The sequence below is a fragment of the Thermobia domestica genome, chromosome 10 (assembly GCF_964235325.1).
Source record: "Thermobia domestica chromosome 10, izTheDome1.hap1.1, whole genome shotgun sequence".
NCBI classification, from domain to species: domain Eukaryota; kingdom Metazoa; phylum Arthropoda; class Insecta; order Zygentoma; family Lepismatidae; genus Thermobia; species Thermobia domestica.
In genome coordinates, this window is record NC_137463.1 from 124226149 (window position 1) to 124245330 (window position 19182).

Consider the following 19182-nt stretch of genomic DNA (forward strand, 5'->3'; position numbering starts at 1 on the left):
TGTTAGCAGGATTGACCCCGTATGCAGATGAAATTATTGGACATTATCAGTGCGGATTTAGACGAAATCGATCAACTATCGATCAGATATTTACCATTCGACAAATACTCGAAAAGAAGTGGGAATACAATACCCCGGTACGTCAATTATTTTCATTGATTTTAGAAAGGCTTACGACTCGGTTGGGAGAGAAACATTGTACATCATTCTTACAGAATTTAGAATACCGAAAAAGCTAATTAGATTATTAAAATATGTTTAAATGAATCCAAAGTGAAGTCCGGATAGGAAAATTTTTGTCCACGGGCTTTCACGTCGAGAATGTCCTGAAACAAGGAGATGCGTTGTCACCATTATTATTCAATTTTGTCCTGGAATACGCTATAAGGAAAATCAAAGATAGTAACCAGGAAATAGTGTTCACCAGGTTATGGCGTATGCTGATAATGTAAATTTAATAGGGGATGACAGGAGAACAATAGAAAAAAATGCAGAGGTCTTATTAAACGCTTGCAGTGACTTATGTTTAAAAGTAAATGCAGAGAAAACTAAATACATGGAAGTTCGTCGGGATCGTAATATTGCAAATTATGGATGCGTTCAAATATAAAATAATACTTTTGATAAAGTGGATACTTTTAAATATCTAGGATCAATATTAACAGACGAAAATCATATTTACAAGAAAATTAAATGTCGACTAAAAGCTGGGAATTCAGTTCAAAATCTCTTGTTGTCGAGGAATTTGAAGCTTAAATTATATAAAACGATAATTACGCCTGTTATTCTGTATAGTTGCGAAACATGGTCGCTTACTCTGAGGGAAGAACGTAGACTGAAAGTATTTGAGAACAAGATCCTGGGACGAATACTCGGACCCAAGAGGAACGGGAGTGTATAATAGCGGAAACCTCATAACGAGGAACTACATAATGTATATGGTTTACCATACATTACTCATATTTCGAACGCTTCTAGTCTCCTAAGTTTTCCCTAAGCTTTTCCATGCAATTCTATTAAGAGTAATAGTAATTTACTTCTACTTTTGTAGATTATGATTCTTTAGCGTAGTTGAAACTTCTTTGACTTAAATCAATTACATTGAGTAAGAATAGTGTTGTTTTATCAATATAACAAGGTGTTTATATTACATTCAAGTAAGTAATTAAATTTCTTCTATATTTTTATTTTAATGTTGTTGCAGATGATCTTCAAGATGTCCACGTTGTTCAGACATTAACCTTTAGTTTGGGGATGATGGCGGAACAACCTCATGCTCAACATCACAGTATGGCTACCGTATGTCGACTTAGCCGCAATGTTTTATTTCCACCACAGTTTCGTACGTTACAGGAGTGGTTCCATTATGCCTTTGCAAATAGTGAAATTGATGGTAAGAAAAAAAGAAAAGATAACATAATAAGATTTTTTAACTTCAATATCTTACTTGGTTCAGTTCTTTTAGTGCAATCATTTAATACTATTTAAGTATTACTAGTTTTCTTGTTATTTCACAAACGGAGAGTAAAAATTCAAGAATCAATGAAAGTGACAAGGTTCAGTTTACTTTATTCTGTTACTATTTTCAATACATCTTGCATAATTTTTATTTTGTTACAGTACTTTTTAAATGAGATACTGAACAGAAAAAGTCGTTATAATTGTACATTAATAGAATTGTAAAATGTTCATGAATAAAATACTCGTAATGGAAAAAAACATTATTTTCACATGATCAACGTAATATTCTTTGTTTTTCCAAAAAATGAAGAAAAAATTTAATACCAGCGTAATATCAAATCGTATTTGTTTCTATAAGAAAAAACACGGAATTAATGTAATACTAAATTACGAAGTTTCACTAATTCACTATATATCGAAAGTTTTTCTCAAATAATTTCTTTTGTTAAATTGGTGACATCATTATCAGCAATGTAATCATTTAAAGGAAATAACACAAAAACAAGAAAGAAAATTAGTGGAAAACAAGTTTTGACTTTTTCCTAATACAGGGTACGGCAGCGTTCATAGCGTAATTTGACTTGCGTAGTACAATGACGTACTGCATGAATGCGCGCCAGCTCTTGCCGCATTCGTGTACTAATGAGCTGCCATTTCGAGTGTGACAGTGATATGAGGCGGTGGAGTGCACAGCATTGTGCCTTTGCTGTTGAAAGTTATTTCAAGAATAACGACTCTGTTATTGCTACCCAGCGTCTATTTCGGCAACATTTCAACTTGGGACGTCTTGGGAAATTTCCAGATGGACGGACCATTGTGAGGTGGGTACGTGCATTTCGAACAACAGGTTCTGTTTGCAATGGCAAACCGGAAAGAAGTGAAAGAATTGTACGGACACCAGAAGCCGTGGAAAATGTTCGTGCTGCAATATTGCGTAGCCCAAAAAGATCTGCTCGTCGTCATTCGCAAATTGCGCACATGTCCGATCGCCCATTCAGCAGAATATTGCACGAAGATCTCCATTTTCACCCATATAAGTTGCAGATTGTTCAGGAAATTAGGCCTCGCGATTGGGTTTCACGAGAAACATTCTGCTTAATCATGCGTGATCTCCTTCGCCAAATCCACAAATGTTGCACACCATCCTGATGTCAGATGAAGCTCATTTCGAGTTATGTGGTTCAGTGAATAAACAGACTATGCGTTATTGGAGTGATGTAAACTCGCATGAACTGCACATCAAACCCTTGCACAGCATTCGTGTCACAGTGTGGTGTGGAGTTGCTTCCTTTGGGATTATTGGCCCTTACTTGTTTGAGGATGACAGCGGTGTGGCTGTAACTGTCACCAGTGAACGCTACCTAAAGATGCTGCAAGACTTCGTTCTTCTCCAGTTAGGCATGGTCGATGTGGATGTGGAACAATTGTGGTTTCAACAAGACGGAGCGACCTCACATACAGCCAGAATTTGCATGAATTTCTTGCGACAGACATTTCCAGGTAGAGTAATTTCCCGTTTTGGTGACATTTCCTGGCCGCCTCGCTCACCTGATCTTTCATGTGCAGACTTTTTCCTTTGAGGCTGCCTGAAGCAAGAAGTGTTCTGAACACGTTGTGCCACCATTCCTGAGTTGAAGGATCGCATCAGAACTGCCGTCGGCAATGTCCCAAGGAATACGTTACGCCGAGTTATGGAAAGCTTCCAACGCCGCCTAGATGAATGTGTTGTGCAGAGGGGGTATCATTTGCCAGGAGTCATATCCAAAAAGTAATTCACGCAATGGACAATGACTTACACATTAGTAAATGACATACCTTTAACTATTAATTGACATAAGAGGTAATAAATAAATTACAGTTACTGCCTGATGGTGTGTTTTTAATATCCTACTATGAACGCTGCCGCACCCTGTAGTATATATGTGTATGTTTGCCTGGTTCAGGAGTCCTTTGTTCCATATATGCACTGTATATATAAAACAGATATTATATCATATGGTTAACTCGTTGACACACATTTCTTGAAGGGAAACAGTTCTTACCTTGGATTGTGTTCTGTATTAGTTACCAAGATTGACGTGTATATACAGGGTGTTTCAAAAAATACTGACAACGTTTGGGAGGTGATTCCTGACACCAAGATAAGACAAAAAGTATAGACCAATTTGGATGCAGAAATCCGTCATTTCGGAGTTATAGGCTGCCGAAAATATGAAAAATGGACTTTAAATGTCCATAGCTCCAATATTATGAGACCTACCATAGTCGGGTCAAGACTTCAGTTAGGAAGTAATATGTGCGCTATCCAAAAATACATGTTTCAGAATGCTATGATATTCACGCAACAGTTTTTGTAGAGGGAGTTTGACTACGGGCATATAATTTGAAGTTCGAGTGCGGGCATATACCTTGAAGATATATCACCAACTATCTCTATAAAAGTTGTTATGCAAGTACTACAGGATTCTGAAACTTGGATATTTGCATAGAGCACATACTAGTTCCTAAGTGAAGTCTTGACTCGACTACGGTAGGGCTCTTAGTATTGGAGCTATGGATCTTAAAGTTAATTTTTCATGTTTTCGGCAGCCTATAACTCCGAAATTACGGATTTTTGCACCCAGGTTGGTCTATACTTTTTATCTTGCTGTCACAAATCACCTCCCAAACGTTGTCGGTGTTATTTTGAAACACGATATATGGAGGGGTCTGTCTTGTAAAATAAATTGTCATAAAACGATTTTGTCCACAAAAATTAAATATAAAGACAATCACAATTGTTTACAGTATTTCGAGCACAATTGTCGAAATACAATGAAGATTGAATAAATTGTGTAGGGTTGGTATTTATATTTACTATAATATTGTAATATACATACTTTAAATAAATAACATATGTTATCTGTTGGCAGGTCTGAAAAGGTAGAGGGACGTTAGGTAGTGGCATGACGTCACGCCGTCCCCCTGCCTTTCTTTGCCCATTGTATTTTTTTAGGAACTGGGTGGACGCCGTACATGTTTTGGAGGTGGGGGAACGGCATCTCTCCGCGTTCCCCGCACTTTTACCCCCCTGTCTGTTGGTATAAATAAAAAAAATATTTACTCTTGTAATGACGTGAGTGCAGAAATATTTCTTATAAATATATTAATTCTATCTTTAGCTGTTGATCGTTTTCCAAGTTTGGAACGCGAAAAGACTGATGGATCAGAGCGACGTAGTTCTAAGCTACAAGATCCGAATCACACGAGAGAGGTAATATTTGCTCTCCCGTCATTACAACTTCATCTGAAGACTGAACACCTACAGGCTGCTAAAACACCTGATGTTACAGGTGAGAAACTAGTCGTACACTTTTTCATTTTTTTTTTTTTTTTTTTTTTTTGTAATTTTATTTTCCCCTTTATTATAAATCTTATTATTTAATTATAATCACCGTCATCATTATTATCTTGTGGGCAGTTCTGCAGTTATGTTTTGTTCTTTTACTTATTGTGGCTGTTGTTTTCGATTTTCAGTAGTATTTTTATATATAAATTATGGGATGGAGTAATAAATCGTGAAATTATTAGTAATAACTTTTAAATAATGTTTTATTTAGTTTCTAATATCATTGCGTATTTTGCGTGAAAATATTAAGACATGAAATTCGAAGGGTGAAAAATGTGACCGACTGGACCACGTTTGCAGTGTGACAGAATGACCATTCTGTCATTCGCACAACTATCACAGTTTTAAGGTTGCCTTTACAAGGAATTGGTAGAGTTGCTGGCTAAAATATCAAACTTAGGTTACCTCTCACTTCGTTGGCTTCTATCATAAATATATTGTCCATAATTTCCATACGTACATTACCATATTGCATTTCAGCAATATAATTTAAAATATATGTATTTAACAATAAAATCTAGTTATCGCGATATAATTGCTCTTAATATTTCTTCATTAGTCGAGTTGCTTTCTGTGTGTTCTCTTCGTTAATGTAACTTTTCTTTTCCACTTATTGCTATCTACTAATTCATGTAGTGAAAGTACATATAGTGTAGTTTTTTGTGTTGTATGATAATGTTTTCACTATACTCGGGTAAGTAATTCGTTATATATAGTTCTCGTAAGAAAGAATAAAAAAATCCTTAACGGAAATCACGGAGCAGTTAGTAAATTGCCAGTACAAAATGGTTTCCGGAAGTAATTAAGTATTTAAGATACATGTAGATTTATTAGTTGGCCAGCATCTGATTGCCCATTTGGAGATCCAACTGAGGTGGTTCTGCTTCACCAACACTGGAATGAAATGTGCAAGAGAGTGTGGTTGATACGGTAATATTTTTTAACATGTACTATGTAATACTAATATTTCGCACCGGGATTGGTGGCTTTGTTTTAATTTAGGTGTCTTGGATACGGTATATTGTGGTGGGAAACGGCATCTACTTTGATGGTTGGTGCATGATGGTCAGTGCACCTGCCAATGCACTGGATTCAAGACCCGGTCATAATTTAGAAGTCTACGTTAATATTAGGTCCCTTCCTTCATGACTTTGGTGTTGAATAACGATATAAATCTCAATGGTGATACCAGTACATGCTTATGGTACAACGAAGACACCTTATGAATATGAATCAGCATCATTATGAAAGGAACAAATATACTCCATATTTCATTGACATGGTTTTCATTCTTTTACATACCATCACATATACCTTTTTTAAATTTGTGATACATGCTCCATTACAGAAAAGGTTTCATTATTCTGTCTTACTTCATTTTGTTAATTTTCAGTTACTTGTTCAATAATGTTTTGTATTTGTTCTTGTTATGGTCATATTATTATTATTATTTAGAGAACGTGGAATATAGTCCAAATTGTCTGGACTTATTTTACTGTAAGGAAGAAGAAAATTTAAAGAAAGAAAGAAAAACTGAAAATATAGACTAGCTGAAAGTTTATGATATATAAACAACGGACTACGACTGATAAATTTAATGAATTTTTGTTAATATTTCCAAGCTATTTGCGAAAAAGAAACTAAGATTAGCTACTTTGAATCTCTCTCTCTCACTATTAATATACGAAATTTGAAAATATAGCAACAAATCAAGGCAAAGTTTAGTCTTCATATTTCCAATGTTATAAAACTTTTAAGATGGAAGACGTGGAAATAAATATGCAGTTTTTAAGTTTTTCCGGGCCCAGGACCCTCATATTTCATAAACCTTCGATTTCCGATGTTAACTGAAATGTTTTAGCAGGTTTTGATATTGTCAGAATTTTAGTATTATGACAGAATATGAAGTATGTATCTAGTAAGAAAGATAAGAGGTTCTTTCTTGTCATTGTCAGTATTGCATTTGTTATGCAACTTACTTCAACATCCAGGTAACCTTAACGTTTTGTACTAACTTGTAAGTAAAATTGTTTCTTCGAACACGCCGCTTTAAGAAAATAACGAGAGATATCATATTAATTAATTATAAACAGTAATATTCGTAGAAAATAATAGTAAATGTAAATGCTAATTTAAGCTATGGTGACGTTGATAAATGTTTAAGGTAAAGTATGAAGTAGAGGATATTGCGAAATAAAATTATAATTAAATAAAAGTAATACATACGTACTTGAAGGGAACGACGTATTAATTATACTATGATTGAATGAGAAAACGTGAGTTAATGATTATATTTAAGTACGAAGAAACCGACATAATGCAAAATAAGGGAAATGATAATTTACTTACATATATCATGGACATAACCTACACTTTTACTAACCTGAAGGGTTACCTAATCTGAATAAACCTAATCTACAAGAAGATACCTATGTACCTGAACCTACACTTACGTGATTGACATCCCGCAGCAGAACTTCATCTTTCTTGTCCATCTGGGGATCCATACAGTACATCTGAAAGATAGAAAAATATTAATGAACAATGATATGTATAAATGTTTATGCATTGTTTCTATGTAAATTTTGTGTATTATGTTAAGTCCATCTCCCTTCGCTGTCTGCAGTATTCTGTTCTCGCTAGATTTCTACTCAGATATTGATTGGACCTCGCAACACATGTTTTCGTCATTACATCCGAGTACTGATTCAGTCCCATGACCAGATATTTTATACCCTGCGGTCGATCTATGTGTCTTTGTCGTCTCTCCTCCACAGATATTCTCAGTATTGGATGGAATGAAAATTTAGAGCAAACGTAATGAAGTTTTTGTACTTTACATAATTGTGACTCATTTATCACTGGGAGGTTTATCAAACAAGAAATACCACTAAAATTGTAGGTTTTAAGTGTATATGTTAAATTTTTAATGTATATGTTGTATATGTGCATATATAATCTTCTATTATAGGTCAGAAACCAGTTGTGGAATGCAGTTTCATTACAGAATTCGAAGACCACATCTTTGTCACGGTGGATGCGGATGCGTTTTTCTTCCTTCATGATTTGATTTCGTCTTACGTCAAAGAGAAAGAAAAAGTGGTGAGTCTCAATCGAAGGAAACATTTGTCAAAAAGGAGATAACATCAGTTTTGAGCCATTTAATGTGAAATTTCAACGTAAAACGTAAATAGTATTTGTACACTTCTGGTCACAACAACCTAGTTCCTTACGTCCATTGGATCGTACGTATAGGGAAATTTATTTTCCTTCCATTGTGACAGAGTAATATGCGTACTTTTACAAGAGCAATAGACCATATTCACGTTGCTGCCAAGTAAATGTATAATTGGCATTTAGAATATAATCATAACAGCTTACAAAAAGAAATATATATATAGATAGATAAAAGTCAAAACTTAGCATAAGGGATGATTCAAGACTGCAAGGGACACGATCACAAAGAAAGCTAAATATACACAGACGGAGCACTATTTCCGAAGTCATATTTTCATGGTTTGGTGGTTAGCGTCACGGAACACTATACAGCTGCTTGTTTTAGCATGAATTCGAATGTTCAAATTTTTCACCTCAAAGAAAACGTGCGTCTTGATAATCAAAATCGAAAAACTTGTACGAGCTATCGGGGTAAATCATTTTTCTATTACATTATGCATGTGCACAGATATTAAATTGAAGTTTAATTTTAATCTAATTTCAACTCGTAGACAATAGTGATAAATGGAAGGAATAACCGATTTCATATCACATCAATGTCTCTTTTGATCTGAATTTAATAATACAGGGTGAGCACAGAAACAGTCCCAGGTTTTAAATTAGTGTAAATTTAATATGCGAAGGAATATTTTGCTGAAATTTTGAACAGTGATACATAAACTCAAAAAGCTTTTGTAGCAATAATAGAAATCACAAACACTCGATGTGTGCGCCACCTGTAACGCGGGAAATATCGAGGCGGTAATCTAGCTCCAACCACACGTTGTGAAGCATATCCGGTGTGATGGAGTTGACAGCATCACTGATGCGTTCTTGGAGATCGTTCAGAGTTGCGGGTAGTGGAGGTGCATACACTTTGTCCTTTACAAATCCCCACAGAAAGAAGTCACAAACAGTGAGGTCAGGTGATATTGGAAGCCACTTGCAAAGAACTTGATCATTGACTCCAGAGCGCCCTATCCATCAGTTTGGGAGGTTCTCGTTTAGAAACCTGCGTACAGCACAATGCCAGTGCGGCGGTGCTCCATCTTGTAGAAAAAATTCGTCTATCTCTGCATTACTAAGTTGCGGAATCAACCAGTTACGTAGCAATGCTAAGTGACTTTCACCTGTAATTGTTTGTTCCTGAAAGAAGAACGGACCGTGTACCTGACGCTCTAATACTGCACAAAAACATTGATTTTCGGTGAGTCACTTCCACATTTACAGTTGCATGAGGATTCTGGGTTCCCCATATTCTTACATTGTGTCTATTCACCTTTCCACTTAAGTGAAATGTCGCCTCATCGCTGAAAATGATCTTCGTCAAAAAGTTTTCGTCGTCCTCCATGAAATTTTGCATAGTCTCACAGAACTCACGGCGCTTTACCTTGTCTTGTGGGTATAACTTCTGAACCAATTGCAGTCGGTACGGGTAACACCGCAAACGCTTGCGTAAGATTTTGCTTATTGTTGTTTGTGGCATCTGCAACTCTCTGCTAGCTTTACGTGTAGACTTCTGTGGGCTGTGTACGAAGGCTGCTCTTACGCGCTCCACAGTTTCCTCGGAGACTGGACGTCGCCCTGAATGTCCTTTTCTTTGATCACAAATGCACCCCGTCTCAATAAACGTTCTATGCCACTTCACAATGGATTTGTGTGTGGGTGGATCAGCATTAAATTGTCGTTTGAAATCACGCTGTACTCTCACAAAACTGCTTGTTTTTGCAAATTGTAAAACGCACCAGCTTCGTTGCTGTGGGGTGAACGCCATTTTCGATGTTACTGCCCTCTAGCTGCCCTGGTCAGAACTAGGATTCTGAAAAGATAGATAGGAAAATACTTTGAGTTTACTGAGCTCTGTACAAAATTTCATGTAAATATTTAATTAAATGTTAATAGTATGGCACTTTAAAATCAGGTACTGTTTCTGTGCTCTCCCTGTACATGAAGAGTTAAAAAGTGCACGACTGGACCAAGATTCGGTATAAATGCGTTAACCACTACGCTATACACTCCGCTTTATATCCACAAACAGTAGACGTGATTTAGAAATGTTAAAGAAAACATACTCGAAGTTTTATCAAAATGGACATTTTTTTAAATGAAAGTTACCATGGAATACGTGTAGAATCCATGTTGTATCGAATGTAAGAAGCTAACTTTCACTTTTTTCAATAAACAATAACTGAGAAATCCCCGTAAACAACATTAAAAATTCGTTCTCGAACTGTTAAATGGTCATCAGTGTCATTAAATTTGACAGTTTTTGACACTGCAAAGCTCAAAATTATTTAGGTGAGTTGAACTGTAATTTGTATAAATCGTACTATTATTTTAGTTTTAGACCTTGATTTGGTCGTGTGGTGTTCCTTTCTGAGTGTGACGTGATAGCAACGTAGGGTATCTTCTAAGAGTTGTTGAATCCTACATACTGAAAATTGAACCTGCATTTAGTAATAATAATAATAATAATAATAATAATAATAATAATAATAATAATAATAATAATAACTTCCATGAAATTGGCTTGTTTTAATCTATATTATAAAATTGAAAGTGACCATGTTTGTGACTCTTAATCTCTGGAACCACCCGACCGATCTTGATCAAATTTTCAATGTATATGAGGTTTGGGATTGAAATGACTTTTATCATTTCACTTTGAGGGAGCAACGTAGGGGATGGCGGTGGAGAGGAGATATACAAAAATCAATAAATATAAAAATAAAAGTTACTATGTTCGTGAATTAATTACTTTTGAACCACCCGATCGATCTCAAGTAAATTTTCAACACATATGAAGTTCAAACCTGGAAAGATTGTTTTAATTTCATTTTGACAGTAAATCTTAGGGAGGGGAGGAGGGGAACTATATGAAAATGAATTAAACTTTATAACTCTTGAACCACTCGACCGATCTCGATCAAACTTTGCACATAGATAAGGTTCGGGCCTGGAATGTTTTCTTCATTTCACTTTTACAGTTCAACAAAGAGGAGGGGAGGGGGGAGATATATGTCAAAAAAAAGTAAAAATAAAAGTGAGTGTCTTTGTGACTTCATCACGTTTAAACCACCCGATCGATATTAACCAAATTTTCAACATAGATGAGGTTCAGATATGAGGTGTTTTTTTATCGTATCACTTTAACTGTAGAACTTAGGGGAGGGGAGGGGAGAAATCTATAAAAATAAATAAAACTTAATAACTCTTGAACCACCCAACCGATCTCGATTAAATTTTCAACATAGATGATATTCGGGCTTGGGATAATTTTTATCATTTAACTTTGACGGTGCAACATAGGGGTGGGGGAGGAGGAGGCGGATATATATATATATATATATATATATATATATATATATATATATATATATATATATATATGTTAAAAAAATGAAAGTGACTGTCTATGTGACTTCACTCTTGAACCACCTGACCGATCTCGATCAAATTTTCAAAATAGATGGGTTCGGACCTGAAATGATATTTATCTATTCACTTTGACGATAGAACTTAGGGAGGTAGGAGGGGAATATATATATATATATATATATATATATATATATATATATATATATATATATAACTTTTGAACCACCGGACCGATCTTGATCAAATTTTCAACCTAGATGAAGTCCGAACATGAGATAATTTTTGTCATACCACTTTGACGATATACATATATATATAATCAAAATGACCAATATCAGTGTCTAATTCATACTTTTCGGGGTCGCTGAGATAAACAATGACACTTCCGATGCCGTGGCTCGGAACATGGAGAGGAGAGAGGATATATAAAAATAATCAAAAATGACCAATATCAAGGAGCGCTTTAGTAAAAAGTGACTGACTAACGAAACATATTACTATTTTTTCTTAATTTAACCTAGCGAAGCGGGTAATTGACGCTAGTATATATATATACTGTACTTGATTTCTTTTCAGTTCTTTTGATTCACTGTATAAATGTTTGTTATAGGTGAGTGCTTCTCAGATGGGATTACGAGCACAAAGTCCAGACCCTGAAAGACGAAGGGGAGACTCATCGAATGTAGCATCATCTGAAGAGGATAGGAAACGTAAAGCATTTGACCCAGCAGAGATGTTCTTGAAGGACTGGAGGATGTATGTCTGTAAAACTTGGCACTTAGAGCCTACTGTCAGGTAAAACATTCAGTTAATAATGTCTAATTTGGAATAATAGAAAGACTAAATATTATTTCATTTTTTAAATAATCTCTGAGAATTGAAGTATTAGAATGTTGAATTTTCTCGATAAACCTGTCACTTTAGGTATCTCATTATTATTATTAATAATAATAATAATGATAAATACAAAGGAGGTCTTCTTGTGGATAAATCTGCCTCATATAAGTGATTATTTGTTTTCTGATTTTTTTTTTCAGATATAGGTATTTGATGTATATTTGATGCACAGCCATTGGCTGATTGAAATTTAAGGTCCCTTTGAAACACTGATGCTATAGGAGACGGGACCTACCACTTAAAATGGTATCCAAGTTTATAGTCGGGTCACCCCCATCGAGAATCAGCCCAGCAAACACACGGAAAGCACATGTGTTAGCTATATAGCCCGATTGAATACGTATACAGTCATATTCAATAAGCACTAACTTTTTGGAAAATCACGTAATCTTATTCCAGGATTGATCAGAACGGAGTGTAACATATTTTCTTTAAATTTTGATTGGAAGCCTGCTTCTAACAATAAATACAAGAGAAAAGAATTAAACGAAATGTTAGAACACAGTTAAATAATAATAATGGTACAAGTACTTAGTTTCCCCCGTCTGAATTGATTATGCAATAAGAGTTTGATAGATGAAATGACCCTACAGTGATACCATTTTGTGGATAGTTTTCGAATTTCGGTAAGACGAATATAGATTAGATCAGAGAGATTATATTTGTCAGTTGAAGAGTTCAGTCAGATATGATCATAAGTCACAGAAAGTTAATGATATTAGGAGAAAGTTTTGTATCTTCTTATATACAGCAAATATTACAAGATGTAAGAAAAAAACTTGATAATAATTTAGTTGCTACCGTTAAGAGATGAACAAAGTTTATCCAGCAGTTAGATCTTGTTCTATGTGTTTTACAGGGTGTTTCAGTGAAAATGCCGTGATTTTGAAGTGCAGCAACGTATTTTATTGATGACCATAGTAAGAGAAATTTACATGGTATAATAAGTGAGAGACTAAAGTTTAATGTAACACATGTTTGAAGTGTCCACTCTGACGATTGGACACTTCACTCATCCTGATGTATATGTTATCAAAAACCTTACCAAGGGTGATGTGACTAACTGCTGCCGTAAACTGCTCAATGTTTGCTCTTAATTCATTTAAAGATCGGGGTTTAAGCGTGAATAACTCCTGCTTGAGGTAACCCCATAAAAAAAGGTTAATGTCTGGGCTGCCTAGAGGACACTCTAAAAGCTGTTCCAAAAAACAATGGATAGCGATTAGAGATCACACGATTGCGGAATTTTGTGTGAAGGAAATTAAGGATAGGTTCTATTGTATGCAGTTTAGCTCCATTCTGCTGAAATCATTGCCGACAAAGTGGACACCTTTTACGACGAGGGCCAGGATAGAAGTAATGCTCAAGCATTTCCAAATAATTTTCTGATGTGACAGCCATCAAAGAAGAAAGGTCCAATTATGCCAGGTTTGGTACAGCACACCAAACCAAAACCTTTATCGGATGCAGAGGTGACTACCATTTCATGCGGATTTTCTATTGCCCAAAATCTAAAATTTTGTGTGTTTACTTCACCAGACAGATAAAAGAAAGCTTCGTCTGTTCACCACAAGTTTTCAATAATGTCTGGGTCATCAGCAATTAACGCACTGAACTGATTTGCAAAATGAAGACGCCTTCTTTTTGCAATGTCTGTTAATTTTTGATTTTATAGGGGAACATTTACAGGTTTTTCGCAGAATACGCCAACATGATGTTACGGATATTGCGTTTTCTGCTGAGATTTTTAGTCGGGCTATTCACAACAGATGCTCGCACTACTGCAATACACTATTCTATATAGTTGGTCTGGATCCCCCTCTTCGAAGTTTATGCTGTGTATTTACATATATATACTAGTATTCAAATAAATTTTGTAGCTCAGTTTTGTACTGGGTGAAATACCTTGTACAGTATTTAGTTATCCGAGAAATCCATACTCTCAGTGTTTGTCAATCAGAAAAGCCAGTGTGTCGTGACCTGGGTTCGAGCACTCAAACCTGAACTACTGTGACCACTGATATCTACGTCGTATTGGTATTCAGTTACCACCACTAACTGACTTTTGTTACTAACTTGTTCAAGTATAAATTAAAACGATTCTACACATTTTTGAGAGTATTCCTCGATGTTTCAGTCAAGTACGGACGTTTCAAAAGAGAGAGGTACAGAAAATGGAAGTAATTGTGTATATACTGTATATATTGTATAGATAGATAGATAATATATTATTTTCCCTCAGGCTTCTGTCGTGGGCTGGAAAGAGCATAGAACCTTACGGAGTGGACTATATACTTCAGAAGCTTGGCTTTTCCCATGCGCGGACAACCATTCCAAAGTGGATGCAAAGAGGCTTCATGGACCCTCTGGACAAAGTGCTCTCTATCTTGATGATGCGTATGATCAAAATTGTGAAAGAGCAGGATGAGGAGGACAAGCCTAAGGGAGATAATAGATGAAAAGTTATGCCAGTCATTAATATGGGTAAATATATATATACATACAGGCGGAGTGAAGCCAATAAAGATTGCATCTTGAATATTTATGTGGTAGCTTTTGTGTTTTTCTAATCATATAATGTAATGTAATACTCATATAATCAAAAGTATTACTACATATGATGTCAATGACTTTGTATAGCAAATATAGAGATATGTAATTTAAAAACTTATTTTGTAAACTTGGGAGACTTGTTTCATTTCATAATTAAGACTTTTATTTATTTTTATATTTTCGATATTTCTTCTCGTATTATCATTTCTTGAATTAGAATTAAATCATCAAAGTTAACGAAGACAATGAAAAGGAAGGCCAGAGTGCTGTTACTTAGCACAAGTAGTACTGTAGTACTAAATGGAAGGGGTACTGCAGTTTCATATTTATATGTATTTATAAAATGTATATATAAAGTTGCATTTTTTTTAGTTCAAGATCGTTTTCTTGATAACCAAGCATATCAAATAGTATGATATTCTGCGTTATATAATACTCTAATTATTTACAAACCATGTCATGGGTGAACATTCCTGTATTATTAATTCTGAGCCTTGGTTTGTAGTGCCATATGTTTAAAATCATAATATACAATTATGAAGTAACTCCAGATATTATGATGATACGTTTTCAGCTTAAAAATATTAGCAAAGCTACAAAGTTTTATTTCTATGTACCAGTACATGGAAAATGTTCTATTTGGAATGTGGTTTCTTGTTCAAGAATACCTTGAAGAAAAGTAAATTGTTTCAGAAACTCCAATTTTGGAAAACCTATCTGAGAAGCTAGAAACATTAAAATGTATTATTATTATTATTTTGAAAGAGAATGTGTAAAATATTAGTTTTTTGAGGTTTTTTAAGTATAGCAGAGAAAGTTCTGTAATATTTAAAAATTACATTATTTATCATATGTAACGTGTCAATAAGTACACTGTAGATTTAAAACATTTAAATACTACTTTTCCAGTTGTGACTATATATTAAATTTGGTATTATTGTAATTTTCAACTCATGTGTTACTTCTAAATAAAGTCAGCTTTGATTTTGTAACGTTTAATACGCCAAAAATGAAGCTCGAAAGTCAAAAGTTTAGTAACTAATTTTTCTTTTTCTGTTTTGCGCCAAGAATTATGTAAAGATCATTTAGTTTTGTTTTTCAGTTTTGGGGTAAATGTTATTATGACTGTTTAAATAACATCGTTTTTCTCTTTGTGTGGATCACGTAATACATTTTAGAAAACTAGGCATTTATTTTAGTCGCTTTAGTGTGTTAATACGTCGTATTTATTACTGTCTTCACTTTACATTTCGATAGTTTTCGGTCTATTGATTCTTTCCTTTGAAGTGGCTTCGACCTGAAAAGATGAAACTCTTAAGTAGATGTTGAAACTCTTAAGTAGATGTTCTCAGGAAATATTAGTTACTTTCGGTTTTATTGATGTGTTCCGACTTTATAGGAGATTGTACACTATTGCTTTATTGTCTTCGACAAACGTTTATTTTTTCTTTAGTTCTGGTATCTTAAACAATAATAGAAATGATTTAATCAGTCAATGAATTTGTATTGCTATCATATCACATGACACAATCAATCTAAATGTTATAGTTTAGTGATGTTAAAACATCTGTTCACTAAGTGAGAAACCTATATCGGTAGAAACTGATTTAACAGGATTATGTGGTTAATATATGTTTTCTTCCCATGATATCGTGCAATATATATGAGATGGCACTTAGATATTTATATTTACGTGCATATTTAAGAATATTGCTGAGGCGACATTTACTCAGTATGCTGTTTACGTAGTATTTTTCTCGTATTAAGTATCCATTTCTTCTTGATCCTCGAAAGGAGATAGAAGAAAACATTTCTTTTTAATTAATTCTTTTTTAATCCATGTTCGTGCAACGTCGTTTTTGCATAGCAGCCATACTTTGCGGCTTTGTGTCACTTACCCGATTCCATTCAATGCAGTAATATTATTTTGTGGTATGGTTTTCTTTATCCACTTTTTACTTCATGATTCGTATCCGGAGATAGTAAGTGTAGTAGGATTTTACTAGAAGTTGTTTGTTTTTGTGGATACAGTTCAGTCTTTCTACATATCTCTTAACTATTATTTCAATTTGATATTGTGCATATAAGTAATCGTAATTTGGTTTGGGTAAGTATGGTCAAAATCAGAAATTTAAAAAGGAGAGATGTAGCAAAATGCGTTCGTTCCAGTTTCTGGTTTAAAGATTATTATAATGAAGCAGATGAATAGAAAAGGAGAAAAATATTTTAATGTAACATGATATATTTCGTTCCTTGAGATTCAGTTTATATTGTTTATGAAAAAAGATTCTTTTTCTCGGAAGAATAGTCAAACATTGGGCTCAGAAAGAATTTTATTTTAACTTCTTACACGTTAAAATTTTCAAGTGTTTATATCTTACTTCATGTAGCTCTCAGTGAAAATAGTGAAATTGTTTGAAAGAAAGTATTCGCAGAATATAAAGATAATATTTTGAAGTTTATGAGAGTTTATATATTGTTGACATACTTTTTTTGAAATGCACAAGTTATTAATAATATTTTCTGTTAATCAATATTTTCAAGGCATATCAAATGATATTGGTTGTATTTTGCATTTATCACAAAGAGTGTGTATATAATCTTTCTCTTGCCAAAAAAATAAAAATTGAAACATGAGACAGCTAAGCAAGTTTTTAAGTCGAAAGTATATGTAATTTGGAATACATAATCTACAGTAATTTAAATTATGGTTTTATATATATATAATTCTAATATGCTTTTGTTATTAGATTAATCATTTACGAAAAATGAATCTAGTCAATCGAACGCCGTGATAATGTAAACGTTCTTACATCATTGCTCAGTAATTATCGTGGATTCGCGTAATGTTTTGTTTTTTAAGTGTTGGAAATGCAAACAGGAAGAAATGCTGAACACATGACTGGCATATTGTATTTTATTATATTGTTATACAGGTATGTTGTGACATATATAATGTGGGTTTAAGGTTTTATTGTAATATTACGGAATAATATGTTTTAATCGTCTAAAGTATTTCGATGCTTTATTGAAATCGGAAAATGTATATGTATATGAGGGTTATTGTTCTTGTTTCGTAGTAATATACGAAATTTTATTTTGTTAAGAGAAGAAAATGTAAAACAGAACGTGAATCACATGAAGTCTTGTATCAGCATTATATTTCATGTACCTCAGAAGGCTGTTATTTGTTATCAAATAAACTTTTGTTTGCTTTCCATGTAAGTAGCATCTTTATTTATTAGTGGACTAACCCATTTTATACTAGAAACAATTAGAAATGAAAGGTGGAAGGTATTTTGGAAGTTGGCCAGAGTCTACATTTAAAGGAACCATAAAAGTATTCTTGTGGTGGAGCTTTAATAAAACCTGTCACGATGACCAGTCACGGGATTCGAATCTGAGACGTCCTTATTAGCAAACTGGAACATAACCGCTCATCTTCGTCTGCTCAGTAAGTAAGCAATGTCCTTCTTTAACTCAAACGAGATTTATCTTTAGGGAACAAAATGGCGACAAACCTAGAAAACCGGGAAATATCAGGGAATTTGACAATTCAAGAAAAACTCGGATAATTCTGCTAAGAGCCAAGGACATTTGATTTCCTAAGAATGAGATTGTAAAAACATTTCAAAATGAAATGTGAAGACGATTGCAGATGTGGTTGAGTGCTTGTTTTTTGTCTGGCAACTTCAAACTTAGAAACGTATCTCTGTTTTCCATTAATGGTGTGTAATAAATTTCTGCTGTGCAGCTGTGCGCATTATCTTTTTTTCTTAATGGAATAACATATTGGAGAATAATCCTCAAAATGCAATGAATCAATGTCATGATTTTCACATCAGTTGAAAAACACCTATACAATTGGATGCGGTACTTATCTAAGCAGTCTTTCGGTATCAAGCCTTTGAAAAAAGTCAGATTTTGAGTTCCATGTTACTTTGGTCCGTGTTCATTGAAAATCCATCATATCATGATCATAGTGTTAGACACTATAGTACTTTTGATGTGCATTGCCCCATCTGTCGCATTTGCGTTATTACTTCTGTAGAAGTCACCAGAATTTGTATATTTATGATACTGTAGCGTCCTACATTTGTCCCTTTTTCTGAGAAAGTTCATTTTAACTCTGAAACAATCTAGGAGTCAATCTTAATTTTTTTTTTTTTTAATATTAAGATCACATTTTTCAGACGGACTCTTTCCATGCACAGTAAGAAACCAATTTCACAGTCATCTTCAATTGTGTATTTTTACAATAAAATACAAGTAAATTTGATAAATTAATC

The 19182-nt window shown here is 34.1% G+C and overlaps 1 protein-coding gene across 6 annotated transcripts in view; it reads left to right on the forward strand.

Moving 5' to 3' along the window:
- tweek (transmembrane protein KIAA1109 homolog tweek) overlaps positions 1–18118 on the forward strand; it is a 262126-nt gene extending 244008 nt beyond the window's left edge. For all 6 annotated transcript variants that reach the window (XM_081728543.1, XM_081728545.1, XM_081728547.1 and 3 more), the window contains 5 exons: positions 1205–1393; positions 4623–4793; positions 7821–7951; positions 12054–12238; positions 14583–18118. In XM_081728543.1, coding sequence (XP_081584669.1) covers positions 1205–1393; positions 4623–4793; positions 7821–7951; positions 12054–12238; positions 14583–14799 — 893 coding nt within the window. In that variant the 3' untranslated portion in view covers positions 14800–18118. The remainder of the gene's footprint in view (positions 1–1204; positions 1394–4622; positions 4794–7820; positions 7952–12053; positions 12239–14582) is intronic.
- Positions 18119–19182: the final 1064 nt, after the last annotated feature.